General features: G+C 40.2%; 1 protein-coding gene and 1 long non-coding RNA gene across 4 annotated transcripts in view; one reads left to right on the forward strand and one right to left on the reverse strand.

Moving 5' to 3' along the window:
* LOC133486143 (uncharacterized) overlaps positions 1-20,581 on the reverse strand; it is a 34,631-nt gene that overhangs the window by 8,864 nt on the left and 5,186 nt on the right. The window contains exon 3 of the long non-coding RNA XR_009790933.1: positions 5,340-5,417. This is a non-coding gene — a long non-coding RNA (uncharacterized LOC133486143). The remainder of the gene's footprint in view (positions 1-5,339; positions 5,418-20,581) is intronic.
* rhoq (ras homolog family member Q) overlaps positions 1-20,581 on the forward strand; it is a 28,818-nt gene that overhangs the window by 2,698 nt on the left and 5,539 nt on the right. The window contains exons 3-6 of one of the 3 annotated variants that reach the window (XM_061790867.1): positions 186-311; positions 13,403-13,567; positions 13,876-13,971; positions 15,583-19,438. In XM_061790867.1, coding sequence (XP_061646851.1) covers positions 186-311; positions 13,403-13,567; positions 13,876-13,971; positions 15,583-15,744 — 549 coding nt within the window. In that variant the 3' untranslated portion in view covers positions 15,745-19,438. Of the gene's footprint in view, positions 1-185; positions 312-13,402; positions 13,568-13,875; positions 13,972-15,582; positions 19,439-20,581 lie in introns of those variants that run through there. The other 2 variants (XM_061790868.1, XM_061790869.1) reach the window with 2 other exon arrangements.

Here is a 20,581-nt window from a genome sequence, read left to right on the forward strand (position 1 = left end):
CAGCTGTCTCTGTGCTCTTCATTTCTAAATGTTAAGTCATTCCATCCTCTTGTCATCCGCCAATAAACCTGTGGCTGTGTTGTGTTTTACTCTGCAGAACACGAGCAGCAGAAGTGTTACACTTCCTGCTTTTCTATTCTTATGTGTTGATTTGTAAGTGAGTGTGTGTGTGTGTTTGTTTTTAGCTCATTCTGAAATGGAGAGGTTCCAACCAGATGTCAACCAGGCAGAGTAGAGTTACCACAGTTCAAAATCCATCCTCCGCTGCCCCTGACTCTGCTGACCTCTTTTGGGGCGCAGGAGGCCAGCTGGTAATGTTTATAGCTTCACAGTGTGATCAAAGCCTGGTGGCCCAAATAGGGGGGCAGAATAACTAAGGAGATAGAAAGAGGAAGAGAGACAGATGGGGTAAAGACAGAGTGAGGAAGGAGGATTTTTAGAGAGTGAACTACTTGTAAGGCAGAAGTAGTCCATCCCTTTCAGGGTAGCTTTAGATGATTACAACCTTATGTAAATAAAAAAAAAGTCAAACATGAAAACATTTTCTTGCCTTTTAAAAGTATTACAGTCAACAGTGCTGTCAAAACGATCCCGTTCACATGCACCAGAAAAAACAGAACATTTCCAAGTTTGGGTTTTTGAGGTAAGGAAGTGGAGGACCCCATTGCGGAGACCCAGGGAGGCAAGGCGGGAGTGCCGGAAACTCCCAAAAAGATAAAAAATAAATAAATAAAAAAAAGGCAACCAAGGATCATTGAGACAAAAAGCTAAATTAAGAAAGTCCAAAATCTAAACACAAAGAAACACCAGGGAAGAAAGAACTAACATGACGGGATCAAGGAGACATGACGGCAGTTGACAAATGACAATGCAGCAACACAGACTGAAAAAAAGCGGGGAACTAAATACAAACAGATTGACAAGACAACAAGGAAGACCTGGACAAGACACTAGTGGCTGGAGGTTGACAAAAGGTAGAGGGTTGACGAGAACCGGTGGACACAATAACCAAATGAGCACACAAGACATGAAGAGCATGGGACACAGGAAAACATGAAGCAAAACTAATCAAAACTAAAACACAGACCATTACAAAAATGCTGCAATATGCATGCCAGGGCAGTAGTTGGTGATGATGCTTTGTAAAGAAACACTATGCGCAACTGCTATGCTTATCTGGAAGTATGTTTTGAATAAAACTTACTTGTTATTGCTGCACGGCAGACGAATCGTTTGCAAGTCTGCCTCACAGTTCTGACGTTCTAGGTTCGAATCAATTGATAATTGATTAATCTCTGCTTGAATTAATCAAGTCATACGTTTAAATAAAATAACCTTCGCTACTTGACTCTAATCGGTAGAAGGAGCATTAAGTAGTTCGCAAGATGATGCCAGTCAACGTAAGAGGAGTTCAGAACATTCAAACAGAGATTCTGCCATGCCTTCGCCCTATCGTTCTTAAGAAGTACATACATGGGATGAGACACCAAGCAGGCACTTCGGTGAATGTGCCTTGTTCAGATAGTCACAGCTCATAACAGAACTGAGTCTCACCATGTTTTGTCTGCCTCCTATTGTCTGGAAAATAACAGCTCGCCCATCCTGGTCGCTACCAATTTAATTATTCCATAGGGAAAGCCTTTATTGCTGAATGCGACAAGGAAGCAGAGGGCAAAGTGTTTATTTATTCATTTGTTCACCGACTGCGCCTGCACTCAAGACAACCTATCAATGCTCCTCAAGGAGCTGGAGGAAACGCAAAGTGGATGCTAAGTGCTAAGGTACCCGTGGAAGTCCTTGAAGGAGGAACTTGCAACCCACACAAAGTTGCATGTTTCGCTGCCCTATTAACCCGCTACTTTCATGTGGGGCTGGTCCTCATGCGCTTTACGCATCACTTCTTCACAGCTAACTGCACTTTTAATCAATGTAGACTCTTCCGTCCGAGCTGTCCCCCCCCCCCCCCCCCCCCCCCCCCCTCACTGTCTGCCATGAAATCAGACTAAACGTTTCCTGTTTCAGGTCAAATATCATTATTAGATAGCTTCCTGCCTCTTCTGGAAGAAAGGGTTCACTTCAGCCATTTCCATCCTTTTTGCAAAGTCTACTACCATCTGTCCCTCCAAATTCCTTTCCCGGATGCCAAATTTACCCATCACTTCTTCATCACCCCTGTTTCCTTCACCAACATGTCAATTACAATCTGCACCAATCACGACTCTCTGTCTGGGATGCTCAGAACTACTTCGTCTAGCTCCTTCCAGAATTCCTCTTTCACCTCTTCCAGAATTCCTCTTTCACATCCTACCTGTTGGGCATAACCGCTAATTACATTATACATAACACCCTCAATTTGAAGTTTCAGCCTCATCACCCTATCTGACACTCTTTTCACCTCCAAGACATTCTTAGCTAACTCTTCCTTTAAAATAACCCCTACTCAATTTCTCTTCCCATCTACACCATGGTAAAATAATTTTAACCCTGCCCTCAAACTTCTAGCCTTACTACCTTTTCACCTGCTCTCCTGAACACACAATATATCAACATTTCTCCTAATCATCATATCAACCGACTCCCAAGCTTTTCCTGTCATAGTCCCAACATTCAAAGTCCCGATATTGAGTTCTAGGCTCAGTGCTTTCCTCTTCTCTTTCTGCCTAATAACTCGTTTTCCATCTCTCCTTCGTCTTCGACTCACAGTAGCTGAATTTCTCAAGGGTAACGGCAACGGTGGCAGACATTGTTAACCCGGGCCACGACCGATCCGGTACTGAATTATTTGGATGAACGCTCATATTTATTTGGCAAAGTTTTAAACTGGATGCCCTTCCTGACGCAACCCTCTGCATTTATCTGGACTGGCCTAAATTTTACACTGGCTTGTGCCTCCCATAGGGCTCAAGCATTCTGATACAAATAATGTTTTTTTTCTCGTAATACATTTTTACAATTATGTACTCTATTACAAAAGAACCAATTAAGAACACATTCATTCAGAACTGTTTGTCCTGATTTGAAACCCCAGGCAGCATGAAATGTGATTGAACCATAAGCAGTTGACTAGCTAAGACTAAAGTTTAAACATTAAGTCTAGATGCTTGACCTATGAATAAAGAGTACAAAGTTGGGAGTATTTTATATTAATGTATGATTTTTAAACCCATTTTATGGGTCAAAATTGTAGACTAGATTCAAGCTGATGGGTGTGGTCTTGTCTGGTCCTCAGTCCTCTTTGAACACGCCTCCTGGGTATTTAACTGGTGGCTCCCTCCTCTGCCTCTCTCTCTTGGTTCTTCGCTCTTGCCTTGATTCCTGGGTCTTGCTATCAGCTCCCCAGCTAAGGGGTGCCTTTCGGCCACCCCTCCCCACTCCCCTTCCTTTTGTTCAGACACGCGGGTCGGCCAACGCGAATGGCGGGAAGAGAACGGACTCTGCTTCCCAGCCTCTATGTGGGCCACCGGTAGGCGATCAGAGCAGCTGCTACTAAAAGCTGGTCCGCTTCCAGCCAAGCGTGATCACTCTGAAATTGCTAGCGAGTCCCTGAAAAGGCAGGAAGAGAAACGGTCGCAACCTCCCACAGAACGCGTAAAGAACAATTTCTTTCCCTTTTTCCGCCTGTTTTTGTGCATCTTGTTCATCAACCAAACCTACTTCCTCGCCTCCTGAGATGTGCGCAGAAAGACTACTCCCAAAGACCAGCTGATCTATGTTTGTGAGTAACACAACAGTGGTTGCCAGACTGTACAATATTAGTACCTAATAATTTTGGGGAAATTACTAGCTTCACACAAAATCCCAACTTTGCTCTCTCTCTCTCTCTCTCTCTCTCTCTCTCTCTCATCCAGCGAGGACGCATTAAATTCTCGTTTTCAACTTTAGTCCAAGACACGATGTTCTATTTACCTTTTCGTATGCATATTTTCTTTCTTTCACCATTATTCGTGTTTCCTTGTTGTAGTCAGACCCCTCGTTGTGTTTCCCCATAGATCCCTCGTAGATTTCATTAAATCTATAAAATTCCACTCTTGGTTGTGTTTTGTGTGTGTTTTGAGTTTAAGTAAGCCTCTGTCATCTAAAACTTGTATTTCATAAAATATAGCAACCTTTAGATTATGAGACTGATAACAGGTTTGTCGTCGCTTACTCCTAAATTTTATACATGTAAAAAGTGACGTGGTTCCCCTTTACGAGACAAATTAGCTTGATTTTAATGTTAAAAGCGTAAATCTGACTCACTCGGAAGTGAACGCAGGTGTTTACCTTCCATAGTATCTTTTTCAAAATTAATTACATTTTTATTTTAACCAATATACGCTACATCACGTTTGTGCAAAATATGAAGTAGTTCATGAACTTTCATTCATTGAACTCATTCAGGTCTTCAAATATCAGTGATGTCTAATGTTAGGAATCCCTTTACACTAGCCAATTAGTTGTTAGTTTCAAATGAAGTCAAATACTGTATGTATAAGCATGTTTTTACTGCGTAGATATTAAGATCATAACGGTCACTTTTGATTGACACTGACAGAAGTACTAATTAACAACAGTTTATTCGTGAGGTTGTAGTTTGCAGTGGTGTAAAACTGTTCCATTAGTTAGAACTATGAGATCCTGTATTTTGGTAAAAAGCTTACTGACATAGATAGTGTTAATCAAAGCTCAAGATGATTATTTATTAAAGGTAGACTATTGATGAAAAGCACCTGTGTCGGATCTAATTTGACTGAAGGTGTATACCTACAGTATGTAGTGAGACTTTTTTGTGGTTGAATCTTTAGTGGGCAGCTGAGTCTTGTGATAAATGTCTTTATACACCAGCAAGTTTGTTTAAACCAATGAGAATGAGTAAAAACACTTGTTTTAATGGTAATTAGCAATGTCAACCAGTGAAGGTCATAAGTGTGTTTAGGAGGTTTGTTTGAAAATGATAACGATGATAACATACAGTACATAAACCTTGAAAAATCCTTTTGGTAAAAATGTAAGTGAATGTATTGTGGAGTAGTCATCAGAATGACATCACTGTAACTATTTATTTACACAACTTTGATATTATACCATAATCTGTACTGATTACTTTTAGTGTTGTAACAGTTTTGAAGAAACAGTAGTTTCTTATGAGTGCCACTGCCTGTTTAAAAACAAACAAAAAAACCCATTAGATTTGAGTGTCTGGCAGGATGTTCTTAATGTAAAGATATTAATAGTAGATGGAGATTAACATTTGTTAATCATAATGAAAGGGCTAGTAAAAGTGATTTTTGAGGTTAAATCCAGGTCAGCAAAAAGCTCGGATTTGCAGATCAGATGGTGTCTGTGTGTTGCATTCTTACCAGACTGCCACATTAGTACAGATAGCTCCCATTCTCTGAACCTATCCACTTTATAGACACCCGCGGAGGTGGTAGAAGCTGAAACAGAGGACAATGAAGATGGGGATACGGTGATGACTCAATGGAATTGTGCTCATAAGTCAATGAGTTACACAGCAGAGCTCACTCAGTGACCTAATTAACATACTGTAGCAAGCTTTGGAGCATGTACGGAATATACTTTTTATATACTCAGTTGCTGATTATTTATTTTTTGTTGTTTGCCCCTTGTCCTTCAACTGTGACAGTATTTGGTGGCAAAGCTTGTGATGCAATATTGCTGCAATGTAGGGCTGCAACTAACAATTCTTTTAATAACCGATTAATCTTTTGAATTTTTTTCAAATGAATTGGATGAAAACATTGTTCTAAATTTCCATTCCTTTATTCAAAAAGAGGACATTACTTCAAATTGAAAGTGCGAAAAATGCACAAACATATATTATTGTTCAGTTTAAATTGCCACACACTGAGTGACGCGGCTGAACCCGACTGAACTGTCGAGCACTGTGAATGACCAATCAGTTAAACAAGGTCTCTAAATAATTAATGATCAAAATAGTTGTCTAATAATTTAACAATTGATTAGTTGTTGATTACTCTATTATTTGTTGCACCTCTGCTGCAATGTCATGAATTGTTGAACTGACCCAATAAAGGTGTAAATGTGTAACATCCCTGTGATAGAAATATTCAACCTAGCAAAGTGCCCTCTCAGCAGCAGGAGAGTGAACATAACCTGGCCATGCAATGATCAGAGATTACATATTAGAGCTGAGCTAGCGTGTAAACTGCTTCACTTTTGGCTAGAGGACATATTCTGTTGAGTGTCAGACGTAAAGTGAGGAAATGTGAGAGGCAGTGATGGGTCCCCAACAAGATGTGGGCCTATTTCAGAGGAGAAATGCTGAATGACTCCCCCTGTTCTCTACGGTACTATGGATGATCACAAGATTAAATTTCACAAGAGAGAGTATTAATATGCCACTCGAGTCAAAATTTTATTGATTGCCTCTGACGTCACCTCCTGTCACGCTGCCAGCACACGTGTCCGATGAGGTCACCTCTAGGGACACCTATCTCCATTGACTTTAGGGTTGGGCATCGAAAATCGAGAACCGATTGGAACCGGAACGTTACCGGAATCGTTCAAATTAAAACATTTCTGTTCCCAGTTTCAATGCCTAGTCCTACAGCCCTGAAGAAGTGGCGAAAAACAACGAAGAAGCGGCGTAAACCAACGAAGAAGAACGCGCACGATGACATGCTTGTGCCAAACGGCGGCAGCGCTGAACAAAAGTGTGTCTTAACTTTAACAACTTTTAACAACTGCACTGATGGTTTTTAGTATTTATTTTAGTCTTCAAACCAACGTAAGCGCATGACAAAAAAAAAAAAAGTTTAACATTGGGCTAAAACTTCACCGTAATAACTTTAAATCACAAAGAATTGGGAAAAAATTCACATAAATGTTGTCTCACAGTATCACAAATATTAACCTTGTGCCTCATCGGTGGGTATGGAAAGGAAGCAGCGTTTTATAGCATTTGGTTCCATCCATTAAAAAATAAAAAATCACCGGTACCGTGTGAAGTTACTTTTTGTGCCAAAATGCTAAGTTCCGGTGCGTACCCTCCAAAATAAAAGTCTACAAGCTTAAAACAGGAAGTCAAGTTAAAACTTTCATAACCATTTGACGTGATGAAACAGTCCCAAACAACTATTTTAACAATGCTATATTTATCTTTTAGCTGAAACATTCATTAATGAATATTAAATCAACTGGGTTAGTTCCACACACATTGCCTTTTAGTTCATAGGTTTGATATTGAGACTGGTTATAAAGAACCTCGAGTCAACTGTTCATTTTAGTCTATGCTGCGGTCTGCTAAGAAAATGGATGTTCATAATTTGGAAACCCTTTATTTAAACCATACAAACTTTTTTGAGCCAGCACCCTAAAAGAATCGTTTGGAACCGGAATCAAACTAAGGAATCTGAACCAGAATCGCTCAAATTCAAACGATGCCCAACCCTAATTGACGCCACATCCGGTGGCTTTGAAAACAAAATGACATCATGATATTGTGGCCCCTCGCGTTTTTGTCACATGACATCTTCGGGGACACCTGGGACCCAAACCAGTGCCTGTTGGAACAAAGGACAACAATAGGTGTCATACTGCAATAAAAAAGGCAATTTCTGATCATACTAGCAAATATTGTCCCTTCTGGCCATTCCCCGCATCTATGATGCGTGTGACCGCACCCTGGGAGCACCCCAGCATTTGCAAAGAATGAGGTTGTCACGTGGCTTGCGCACGCAACAGCAAGTATCTGAGATGCTATGGGGTCATGTCCAGGTCTTTTCAAGGTCACAACCCCAGCATCTGCAAAGAAAAGGAGTTATTTCTAAAGTTCCTCTAATGTCACGACCATGCCCACCCCCGGGAGCCATGCCAAGGCATCTGCAAAGGTTTAAGATCTACGCATATTTCCCAAGTCAAGCCTACGCATTTTCCTTTGTTTTTTCTAATATTACACCTTATCCAGAGTACTCACCACTGTGCGAAATGCTGAGTCTGAATAAAAATGCATATTAGTGAGCCTTTTTGGTCATTCATATATCTAAACCGTAAACATATCAGTTTTACATTCCATTTGGGTGTTTCAGAGGCTGTTATCGAGAACAAGTCCAGGCATGTTGCATTATTTGGGGGGGAAAAAAAAAAAATAAAAAAAACTATCAATAAGTATTTAGCCAAGAAAATGTTTTTTTTTCTTCAACTCACCACAGGACATGGGTTGTGCGAAACGCTGAGGAGTCAATTAATCTGAAGAAATTCCATATCTGTGAGCATTTAGCTCCACGTAACGACCTCACCCTGTACTCGATGCAATGCTTGGCGGTGGCCTACACTTGGTTGCACCTACAGTATATTTCAATGATCAGTTTATGGTGCAGATGATTCTGAAGATGGTTGAGTTTTATGAGTATGATATCATAAGATTCAAAAGACTATTCCATAGTCTAAATTTGCATCAACAATTTGAATACGGGCAGAGATGTCGCAACCTGTTTGCATGATGGCCATATTTCAACCTGCAATGTCTCAGCAAGCCATACACCTACTTGATACTGATTTTCCTCACACCTTACATGCTCATAAGCCCATTCGCAAGTTCAAGCGTTTCAAAAAGGAGGAAACAGATGGAAATATAATTTAAATAAATAGTTCATCAGAAAACTATTAGCAATGCGAACATGTACTCACCTAATGTCAGAGCCTATCTTCTGTATCCTCCTCTCTGACACCAACTGCCCTCATGTCATACCTCACTACATCTGTAAACCTCTTTGCTCTTCCTCTCGTTCTCTTGCCCAGCAGCTCCCTCATCACCCTTCTCCCAATATACTCACTCTCTCTCCTCTGTATGTTTCCAAACCATCGAAGTCTGCATCTCTCTAACTTTGTCTCCAAAACCCCTAATGTGAGAGCTTGACCATGCACAATATTTGTTGATCTGGTGATTTGCTAAAGTGCCCTATGTCATTAAGAAAATTTAATTTGTTTGTCTCCAAGTCATATTTTGACATCAGTCACATTTTATTATGAGGTTCTTCACTTTGACTCAATAGCTGTACTATATTTACTTGACATCCCTTTATTTTTTCAGAATATAATTTTTTAAATTAACTATATAAGAGTAGATCACTGTTTTTTTCAGTTTGAATAAATATCTATGGTATGTGTTTCTCGCCATTGTATAGATGGTCAATTAATTACTGCTTTGTGATCATATCATTGAAATATTGCAATAATATTGTATGGACGCACCTTCGCCAGTTCAGTGCGTCCAGTAGGAATGCGTTAGTAACATGCTGATGCTTCAATAAAAGAGTTAAAACCAATTGCAACAACTGACCTCCATCTTGCTAAATCACGTGATGTTTACATAGATCTGCGCATGTCACACATCTGTAAAACGGTTGTTCTATTTAAATGTAGTGGCACATGTAAACAGCAGAATGGAATAGATCACGTCACATGTACACAATTGACCTGATATCTTCAAAAGGAATGATTTCAAGCAGAATGGGGGGGGGAAAGGTCTGGATGTAAACCTGATGACTGATTAAGATTAAAAAATGACTTCTGAAAGTAACCAACAAAAGATCATATTTACCTCGATCTTGTTATGTGTGTGTGTGTGCGTGCGTCAGTTTTCGGCCGTTTTAGCCGTTAAGACTTGGTTTTATTAGTCTCAGTGGGTTTTTTTCTCTTCCATTTAAACACATCCTTAACTTATAGTACTAAAAGCTTCAAAAACTGATGGCAAGCTTGCCAACTGCACAGGAAGCAGTTTGCGCAACATCATTTCAATAATACAAACCGTATTCCTGATGAACAAATCTAAAAAACTGAGCTAAAATCATACTAATTTGAATTCATGATTGTGTTACAAGCAATAGAATTGGATAAATCACAATATAAAACAGTCAAGTGTAAATAATGATCCAAAAGCCAAACAAAATGAATTTGGGAACCTGGTTAAGTCACGGAGCTTAGTAGGATGTGAATTGGACGCAAGAGCAGACTGAGGCGGAGGGAGTAGATTTAGAATGGTTTATTGTACAACCCCAATTCCAATGAAGTTGGGACGTTGTGTTAAACATAAATAAAAACAGAATACACTGATTTGCAAATCATGTTCAACCTATATTTGATTGAATACACTACAAAGACAGGATATTTAATGTTCAAACTGATAAACTTTATTGTTTTTTTTTTATTATTGAATTTTATGGAAACACGTTCCAAAAAAGCTGGGACAGGGTCATGTTTACGACTGTGTTGCATCACCTTTTCTTTTAACAACATTCAATAAATGTTTGGGAACTGACCGGAAATGAGTATTGTACTCGCCATTAACTTTGATGACACTTGCCAGACAATTGCAGTAGCAGGATTTCTCTGTATGCCTGGGATGTCAGTCTCTTCAGAAACACAACTTACTTTGCCGCGTCATTCTTTATTATTATCGAGGTTAACGGAACCATATTGTACTGAGCAGACAGGACAGGAAGTACCAGTTTCTTATGTTTTACTAAATTCTATTCCTGCTTCCATGGCTCCAATCGGACTTTTCCACTTTGTCATCAGGTCATCCCTTCTGTTTGGGGATCATAAGACACAATTAAATTTTAAGTTATTCCTTAGCCAAATTCTTGCAGGATTTGTTGATGTCGCCACATGATGATGATGATGGTTCGACCTTATTGTATAACTTTGAGAGGCATACTATTCCAGAATATTTTGATGGAACTGTAAATTGTACCACTTGAAGAGCAATCGACTCCAACCGTTGCATTCATAGTACTGGAATTTAAGTTGAAATCCGGTTTTGACTGTATAATGAGCTTTATTTCATAATGCTCAGAGGAGTTAGCAGATGTTTTCTCTAGCGAAGAAAACAATTCAGATGGTCAGTTAGTACCAATGTCCTCTGTTTGAATTGGAATGAAAGAAGTTGGTTAATGTGTCACGTGGTCAGATTAAATAAATATGTCTTTGTTCATCTATTTATGCCAGTGAGGCATAGTGACAGTGACAAATAAATGCTCTCCTATTAGATGGCAGGAAGTACATACAGTAATTAATGTATCCACTTTTTGTGACTTTATTGTTTGTTGGTGTGCCGTGAGATTTTTCAATTGTAAAATATGTTCCTTGGCTCCATAAAGGTTGGAAATCACTGCTCTATGTCATGTATTCGAATCAGTCAGGTCAAACCAACATCACAACATGACAGAAATAATGGGTGCTAACTTACTGTAATTAAATTATTTAATTGTAACGCCGGTACAACAGTTAGTGCTAGCACTAGCTTGCTAGGCGACATAACGTTTTGTTGCCTGCTTCCGAGCCGTATCGTATTAAAAGTACGTGAACATACCTCAAGCAAGCCTTAGCATCGGTGACCACCAACACACGTCCCCCCCCCCTTTGGTTCTTATGATACACACGACGCGATCGATTATTGTTGTCATGGCCGTGGTAACGAGTGTATCCGGTTGCATTTGAGTTGACAAGATAAAGCCCAGTGATCGTAAAAAACGGGATGCGGTGGTATCGGAATACACGATTTTATTGCAGTAGTCTGACATAGTGCAATCGTGAAAGACCAAATTTATCTTGTAGTCTGATGCGGGCATTACAGTGTTGTCTGTTTCAGACATGTTGTCTGTCCCACACCGCCGACTTTTTTTGCTCTTTTTTTAAATAACTTTATTGGCGGTCAGCTATTTACAGTACTACGTCAAAAGACACATGACAAGGCTATAAATAAACTAGCTTTTGGATTTAAACATACTGTACACGATGACGACGTGGAGTAAATGTCTTTTGTGGAGCCGATCAATGACGTCAATGATCGGATCGGCGAATTATGACATTAAAGCCATAAAATGCTAATTATCGGCCGACACCGATCAGGCCAATAAGATCGGTGTAAAGTTTATCTAAAAGGGGGTGTTTCCCAGTGGTGTCGTGTTTATTGCCCTACCAATTGAATCAGTCTTTGGGGGCAAGTATAATCGAACGCAAAGGTCTCAGTTTTTTATTGATTTATTTTATTTTTAAATAAAAGACAACAATTTGATTAAGTTGCATAATACAGTATTTCTCAATTGCTAAAACACAGAACCCTATTGTCTGAACCATTTTATTCTCACTCTTCAAAACAATGAAACAAGAAAAAATCATAACTTCCACGGTACTTTCCAAATAGTTTTCTCGACCAAAGTGTTGATGCAAAATCTTGTGACAAAATGTACTCATGTAGGAGTACAAGCTCATACTTAATAATATGACTCAAGTAAAAAGTAGTCCTCCAAATAAATACTTGAAACGTTAAGTATTCTGTGAAAAAACAACTCCTCGAGTGCAATCATTGATGGGTGAGTAATTTCCTTTTTATTTTTGTTAAAAGAAATACACTTAAATGGTTGTTGCAAAATGTTAAAGTTTTTTTTGTTGTTCTTTCCATTTCCACTATTTGTTATGGGGAGAAAATTTTCATAAATGTAAACACTTTGAAGGACAACTAGCTTCCCAAATTCATTTTGTTTGGCTTTAGGGTCACTATTTATATTTGACTGTGTTTTATTGTGATCTATCCAGTTCTATTGCCAGTAACACCTAATCATAAATTCAAATTAGAACGATTTTAGCTAAAAATTTTTTAGATTTGTCTATCAGTTTGGAATATTGAAATGCTGTTGTGCAAACTGGGTGCCTACTTTTTAGTAGGCAATCTTGCCAGCAGTTTTTGAAGCTTTTAGCGCTATAAGTTAAGGATGTGTTTAAATGGAAGAGAAAAAACCCCCACTGAGACTAATAAAACCAAGTCTTAACCCTAAAACTGCAGAAAACTGACGCATGCACACACACACACACACGCGCATACATAACACCTTACTATCAAGATCGAGGTAAATATGATCTTTTGTTGGTTACTTTCAGAAGTCATTTTTAAATCTTAATCAGTCATCAGGTTTACATCCAGACCTCCCCCCCCACCCCCCCCCCCCCCCCCCCCCCATGCATGGTCAGGCTCTCACATTAGGTGTTTTGGAGACAAAGTTAGAGAGAGAAAAAAAAATCCTAATTGCCTCGGTTATCGAGAGGGCAAAGGAGAAAGTAAATCCTATGTGAAAGTCTTCACATTCTTTGTTCTTCATAACTCAAATCCAGTTGACAGTTTTGCGAGTATCAAGCCTGTCATAAAATTACCCATCATATGTGAAAAACAACAGGAGCTTGGCAGTGTGCATGGAACACAAACCACTTGATAAGCTAAGAATAAGTTCTCATTCTCAACCTCGCTTCAGTGAAGAGAAATTGTTAAAACTGTATGCACCGAAATATTTCATGAAGATTAATTTCACTGAGGTGCGGTAAAGAAAGACAAAAAAAAAAGAATGTATGCCGTTGAGTTTCCTAACATTGAATCCCTTCCCAGGAGGATTATGACCGACTCAGGCCATTGTCCTACCCGATGACCGATGTTTTCCTCATCTGCTTCTCGGTGGTTAACCCTGCCAGTTTCCAGAATGTGCGCGAAGAATGGGTGCCTGAATTGCAGGAGTATGCACCTAATGTCCCCTACCTACTCATTGGCACCCAGGTAAATCCTCACCGGGATGTTGATCCTAAATGACACTTCGACTTAATACCTTCCTGTGTGTAGAAAAATATGGAGGAGCGTTGTTTCGTATACCGTAAGTAATTTTAAATTGAACTTGCTGAAATGTTTCTCTTGGCTATGATCAAGCATGTGAGAAAGATTTGTACTGTAGGTATACTCACCAGTCATAACATTGGGTATACCTGTACACTTGATTAAGATCTAATACAAGGGCTGTGAAATGTCAATCTCAAACATTGTATTTAAAATGGTAATAATAATTAACTTGTCTATTGTTTGTTCCTAAGATTGATCTACGTGATGACCCAAAGACCATTGCCAAACTGAATGATATGAAGGAGAAACCTATAGTGACTGAGCAAGGCCTGAAACTGGCAAAGGAGGTCTGTATGTTTGGAACTGAACTTTTACTTTCAGTGTAGACAAACTGCCAGGCCCAGTTACAGTAAGCAAGGTGCAGTTTTGAGCAGTTCTGTGGGAGTTTTTATTTTTGAAATTATACCTCTGAAGATCGTTCAGTCCTCTCATTCAGAATTAAAAAAACAAACAAACAAAAAACACTCCATCCATCCATTTTCTTCCGCTTATCTGAGGTCGGGTCGTGGGGGCTTTAGCAGGGATGCCCAGACTTCCCTCTCCCCAACCACTTCCTCCAGCTCTTCCAAAGAGATCCTGAGGCGTTCCCAGGCAAGCCGAGAGACGTAGTCCTGGGTCGTCCCGGGGTCTCCTCCCGGTGGGACGTGCCCGGAACACAGGGAGGCGTCCAGGAGGCATCCTAAACAGATGCCAGAGCGACCTCACCTGGCTCCTCTCAATGCGGAGGAGCAGCGGCTCTACTCTGAGCCCCTCCCAGATGACCGAGCTCCTCATCCTATCTCTAAGGGAGAGCACGGACACCCTGCGGAGGAAACACATTTCGGCCGCTTGTATCTTGTTCTTTCAGTCACGACCCACAGCTCGTGTCCATAGGTGAGGGTAGGAACGTAGATTGACTGGTAAATAGAGAGCTTCACCTTTCGGCTTAGCTCCTTCTTTACCACAACGGACCGATACAAAGTCTGCATCGCTGCAGACGCTGCACCGATCCGCCTGTCGATCTCCCGTTCCATTCTTCCCTCACTCGTAAACAAGACCCCAAGATATTTGAACTCCTCCACTTGGGGTATGATCTCATCCCGACCTGGAGAGGGCCCTCCACCCTTTTCCGACTGACCGATTGCTAGTCAGATTCCTGTGAAGACTGAAATAATTTATTTTATTAATATATATATATATTTTTTTTAATATGAAGACACTGTATATCCATCCATTTCTTATAGCTATTATCCTGGGACAGGCAGCATATATGCTAACACAAAGAAACAACCATTTATATCTACGGCTATTAGTAATTTAAAGTCATCAACTGACCAAGCATACAGCACATACAAGGAAGCTGGAATCAATGGTGAAGAAGTGAGTTGCTACGGCATCCCACATCACTCTGTCCATTTTCATACATACAAATGCAAACATCATTCTCAAAGGTAAAATCATTTCCACCTATGCTACTTCCACTTAGTTTAGTTTAAAACTTGTTTTTAAATGGGAACTTGCCCCTCTCAACACACCACTGACAAGTCTATCTGAGCCGACTGAAGGTACACCCTGGACTGATCACGTCAGTCATTGATAGACCGACAGACAGACAACCAACCATTTTTATTCCCATTCTCACCAACGGGCAATTTAGATTCTTAGATTAACGTAACACACCTGTTTTTGGACGGTAGAAGGAAGCGTATGTGCAAACTCCAAACAAAAAGGATAAATTGAGATTCAAAACCAGAACCTTCTTGCTACAACTACTCTCCCACTGTGCTGCTTGTCTCCTGTGACCGTGAAAAGGATAAAGGTTATGGAACATGGATGGACATCTTACTTGTTGACAACTGGGTTTTTGGGGTTTTTTTTTTGTTACTGACTGCTACATCATCCTCTTTCCTACTCCTCAGATTGGTGCATGTTGCTATGTGGAGTGTTCAGCACTAACCCAGAAAGGCCTGAAGACTGTGTTTGATGAGGCCATCATTGCCATTTTGGCTCCCAAGAGAAAAAAAGGAGCTCTAAAGAGAAGACTGGGACCCCGTTGTATTAACTGCTGTCTGATCACATGATACGTACACATCCTCATTCAGCAGCAAACTATACATGTCCTGGAATTACACAAAGACTCAGGCAGATAGTTGAGCAAAGGCAAAGAAGAGTGCTGACAACGACTGAGTGACATTTAAGCTGCAATGCACTCGAAAGAGCATTACTGTCTTCTGCAGAGGCAGTCAATCACAAGGAGCAAAAACACCAAGAGGCTCTTCTAATTCAGGTGTTTTACATCAAAAATCCATAAATCAAATTTTTAAAAGAAGCAGTTTCATTACAAAAGGGAGTTTGATTTGTAAAATGCTTAAAGAATATGACTATAATGATTTTTGATGCCATAGCGAGAGAGAATTCTCTAAAAGTAAAAAGCACCATATGGCCATTTTTGGATATAAAGGCAAAGTAGATTTTTTTTTTCTGCCACCAGGTTTGTCTCCCATTATTTTTTTATTTGACAACCTGTAGAATAAACCATCTTGTGTATCGAGGATTACTAAATCAAAAATGGAAATGTATAAACAAATTATTTTGGACCTAGAGCTATTTTTTCATATTTCTTTGTCATGCAATTGTATGTTGTACCTTTATCACTTTTAAAGTGTCAGAGTATAGACAGTTGATCTTTTAGAAGTGATTTATTTAAGTATAACTCTCAAAGAAACACATGCACATACACTGTCCTTAAAAGCAGGAGGCAAAAATGACCTTACACTTTATATTAAAGGCTCAACAGATGAAGCACATTCCTCTGCTTTTAAGCATTGCCCATCTTCCAGCTCGGGGATGCACTGAGGATATACAAACTTGCAGGCATAAGCTTGAGCACAGTTTATCATCATACAAACTTGTAATCGTAAATCTAATTATAGATTTCCATTTCTATGCATGAGATAGAAATTCTCTTTGCTAGATTGTAGCTTTTCAGACCACAGGGCCAATTGTTGAGCTTGTAGTAAAAAAATAAATAAAAATTTGTCGGAAAAACAATTTAGATTTACAATATGTATAATTAGGTTAGCCGGCACGGTGGACGACTGGTTAGCACATTTGCCTCACAGTTCTGAGGACCTGGGTTCAAATCCGGCCTCGCCTGTATGGTGTTTGCATGTTCTCCCCGTGCCTGCGTGGGTTTTCTCCGGGCACTCCGGTTGCCTCCCACATCCCAAAAACATGCATGCTAGGTTAATTGAAGACTCTAAATTGCCCGTAAGTGTGAATGTGAGTGTGAATAGTTGTTTGTTTATACTATATGTGCCCTGTGATTGGCTGGCGACCAGTTCAGGGTATACCCCGCCTCTCGCCCAGTCAGCTGCGATAAGCTCCAGCACGCCCTCAACCCTAAGTGAGCATAGATGCAAGCGGTTCAGATAATGCATAGATGGAGGGATAATTACATTAGTTAAATCTACACCTGCTAGTACCTGCTAAATTAGACTGTAATCTTCAATGATAGTCAAGTCATTAAGGCATATAAAGCGGAAACATTTTAGTATCCTTCCTCACTTGTTACTGTACGTAATTTACATTACAATATTTAATGTGGCCATTACCCAGTGCCAATAAATGTAGTACATTGTTAGATGATTTTCAACCAAACAGTAGCTACATATTTTATACTTAAGAGTCAGTAGGGTACAGAATTTCAGGAAGTTTGGGTGTCTGATCAAAGAAAGAGGGAAGATGCTAAATGAAAGAATGAGATCACTGCAGCCACAATGTGTCTTGTGGTCTGCTGCAGTATGAACCCACAAAGGCTTATTTCGTTTTTCCCACTGTTGCTGGGTGATGTTTTAGACGTCAGTGAGGAAACTATTAACGGATGATGAGTTTCTGTGAGCCATTGCTGCTTAATGGTTCATTGACGGCTCTTTTGGATAAAGAAATGAACGAATATGAACCACAGTAAGTTTGTATACAATAAAATGACACACTGACCGGACTTACGGAGTCACCCTTTACTACAGCAAAGATAGGAACAATGACTTAAGAGGATTTAGACAATAATTACCAGTCGTTAATGAAACATTTTGAATTTGTTTACTAAGGAAAGAAAACATAATATCCATCCATTCTCAATACAGCTTATCATGTGATGGAGCCTATCCCAGCTGACTTCGGGCGAAAGGCAGTGAACTGGTTACCAGTCAGCCGCAGGGCTCATATAGACACGGACAACCACTCGCACTCACATTCACACCGTCTCTGAGTGGGAACTGAACCCACTCTGCCTGCACCGAAGTCAGGCAAATGCACCACTACACCATCAGTGACTGAAACAATATTTGTGACTCACAATTTTATTTAATAGAAAATGTGTCTTTCCCATTGCATTTGGACTGTTGACCATCTAGCCGTATCTTAAATTGCCAGGTACAGTCTGTTCCCTTCTTAGTTCAAGACAGATAAAAGACAAAGGGATTAAAAACAACATGTAAATGTTTTTAATGAACCGGTGTCAATTGAATCCAACATTTATAGTTTGTTAATTTATATTTGTAGTAAATTTCATCATGTAATATCATACATTTAGATCAGTGGTTCTTAACCCGGGTTCGATCGAAACCCAGGGGTTCGGTGAGGCAGTCGCTGGGGTTCGACGGAGGACTCTACACACACTGCGTGTGTGTCCGTGCTTTATCCGTAAAAGCCTTTTTACACTGCATTTTGAATGCGTTGTTCATGCCGTTCAAAATGCAAGGGAGCATCAAAATTGGCGTTCACCATTGCGGCTTTGCGCCTTGAGTTGAAATGCTTTGTTTACCTTTATTTAACCACATTTCAACGATACAGTTGACTTGAGTAGCATTGCTGTGCCGTCAGACACCACATCCAATTATAAAAAAAAAAACAGCCCAAAAAATGTACCCTTACCAATGAACCCTTTTCAAGGATTGTAGAAATAACAAAGAAAAGGAACACTTTGTGAATTTTAACAACGAAGTCCGTTCCTCTGATATGAGAGTGGCATTTACCAAAGGGAATGGCAACAGCAAAATTCATATTCACTTATAGTAAATTTTTATTGAATTTAATTTTTTTTTTGTTTTTTGTGTGAAATGTATGTTTTGTTAGTTTTGTTCTTTTAACACAATGATTTTGTGTGCAACTGATGCGTTGTTCATTTTGTGCATGACCTGGATGACTGAGAATCTACAGACAATAAAATATACACCTGTTTTGAATTTGAAATAAACCATGTTTTATTTTTCAAATTAGAAAGGGTTCCGTGCACTCCGTATGAAACTTACAGGGTTCCGTCCCTCCAACAAGGTTAAGAACCACTGATTTAGATGCCATATAATGTCAGGTTTACAAACCCACTGGGCACTGCACTTGTGTCTTAAATTTTACTTTTCTTGCAAGCCAAATGTCTCCAAAAATGACCTAGATATGTTTTATTCATTTGTTGTTGGCTTTTTGCATGTTTTTAAACGTGCCAAATGTTGCTAAAGAACTGTATATGTTCTGTGCAGTCTGATACAATAAGTTTGTGATGCTTTAATGTAAATGGTGCTCCTTTTCTCTACCCCAACTTGCACGACTGTATTGTCGCTTTGAGTCACAGGGTGTGCTGTATCGCAAGTCGGCTTTTGCTCGCTTATTCCAGGTGAGAGTCCATCCTTGGAACGTTGGCTCTAAAGAACTGCAACCACTAGTGCATTGATGCTCCTGTCTACTACTCAATAAAAGTGTTTTATTGTGTTAAAATGTCATCGTCGTAAGTTTTCTATGGAGCAAAAAGTTATGCGCAACATTGTTAGAGCTCGATAAGAGACACTGAATAGTCTTGAAGGCAGGTCACAAAATTGTTCAAGTGAACCTATTTAATTTTATTTCTTCCATATGGCTCAGTTTGATTTTTTCAAAATAATTATGCTGTGGGCTCAGTTCAAAAGGAATGCCTGATTCTATTAGTTAAGTTTCTGTCTGGTGGCACGGTGGACGACTAGTTAGCACATCTGTCTCACAGTTTTGAGGACTGGGGTTCAAATCCTGGCCTCGCCTGTGTGGAATTTGCATGTTCTCCCCAGGCCTGCGTGGGTTTTCTCCGGGCACTCCAGTTTCCTCCCACATCCCAAAAACATGCGTGGTAGGTTGATTGATGACTCTAAATTGACTGTAGGTGCGAATGTGAGTGTGAATGGTTGTTTATCTGTGCCCTGCGAATAGCTGGCGACCAGTTCAGGGTGTACCCCATCTCCCGCCCGAAGATTGCTGGGATAGGCTCCAGCATGCCCGCATCCCTTGTGAGGATAAGCGGTACAGAAAATGGATGGATGGAAGTTTCAGTCTTCTGTGCCCTGCCGGTGCTCCAGTTTTAAAGCATCATAAACCCATCTGTGGGGGGAGGGCAGTGTCAGGCTGGGGAGGACACTCGGCCAGGTGTCTTGGCACTCCGGCCTGCTCTCTGGCCCGCCATGCTTTCCCCCCACATATTTTTAATGCACCACATACATTCGCACATCCTTTGGGGAGCTGGTTGGCCTGGGTGGGTGTGACTGTTACGGGTCATTATTGCCCTGTGACCGTCTCACCTCACCCCCACCGGTTTCTCCAATTTTAATGCACTACACCCCACCACACATGATCACGGTAGAGATGATGGTTGCCAATCGGGTACCTGGTAACCATAGTAATAGGGTGGGTGGTGGGTTTTCACATTTCTCTTGGCTTGGCTCAATTCACAGGTTCTTACAAGTGCTTAGACACTAAAAAAAGAATCCCACCGCACCTCTCATCAGTAACACTGCCTTGCTTATTTCTCACATCCTATCCTGTCCTGCACTTTTCTGTCCATTCTCATCTTGTTCTCTTGGTTAGTTATTGCATGTCCTCAAAGTTTATCCACCCTTC

This window comes from Phyllopteryx taeniolatus, chromosome 11 (assembly GCF_024500385.1).
Source record: "Phyllopteryx taeniolatus isolate TA_2022b chromosome 11, UOR_Ptae_1.2, whole genome shotgun sequence".
Taxonomy (NCBI): Eukaryota; Metazoa; Chordata; class Actinopteri; order Syngnathiformes; family Syngnathidae; genus Phyllopteryx; species Phyllopteryx taeniolatus.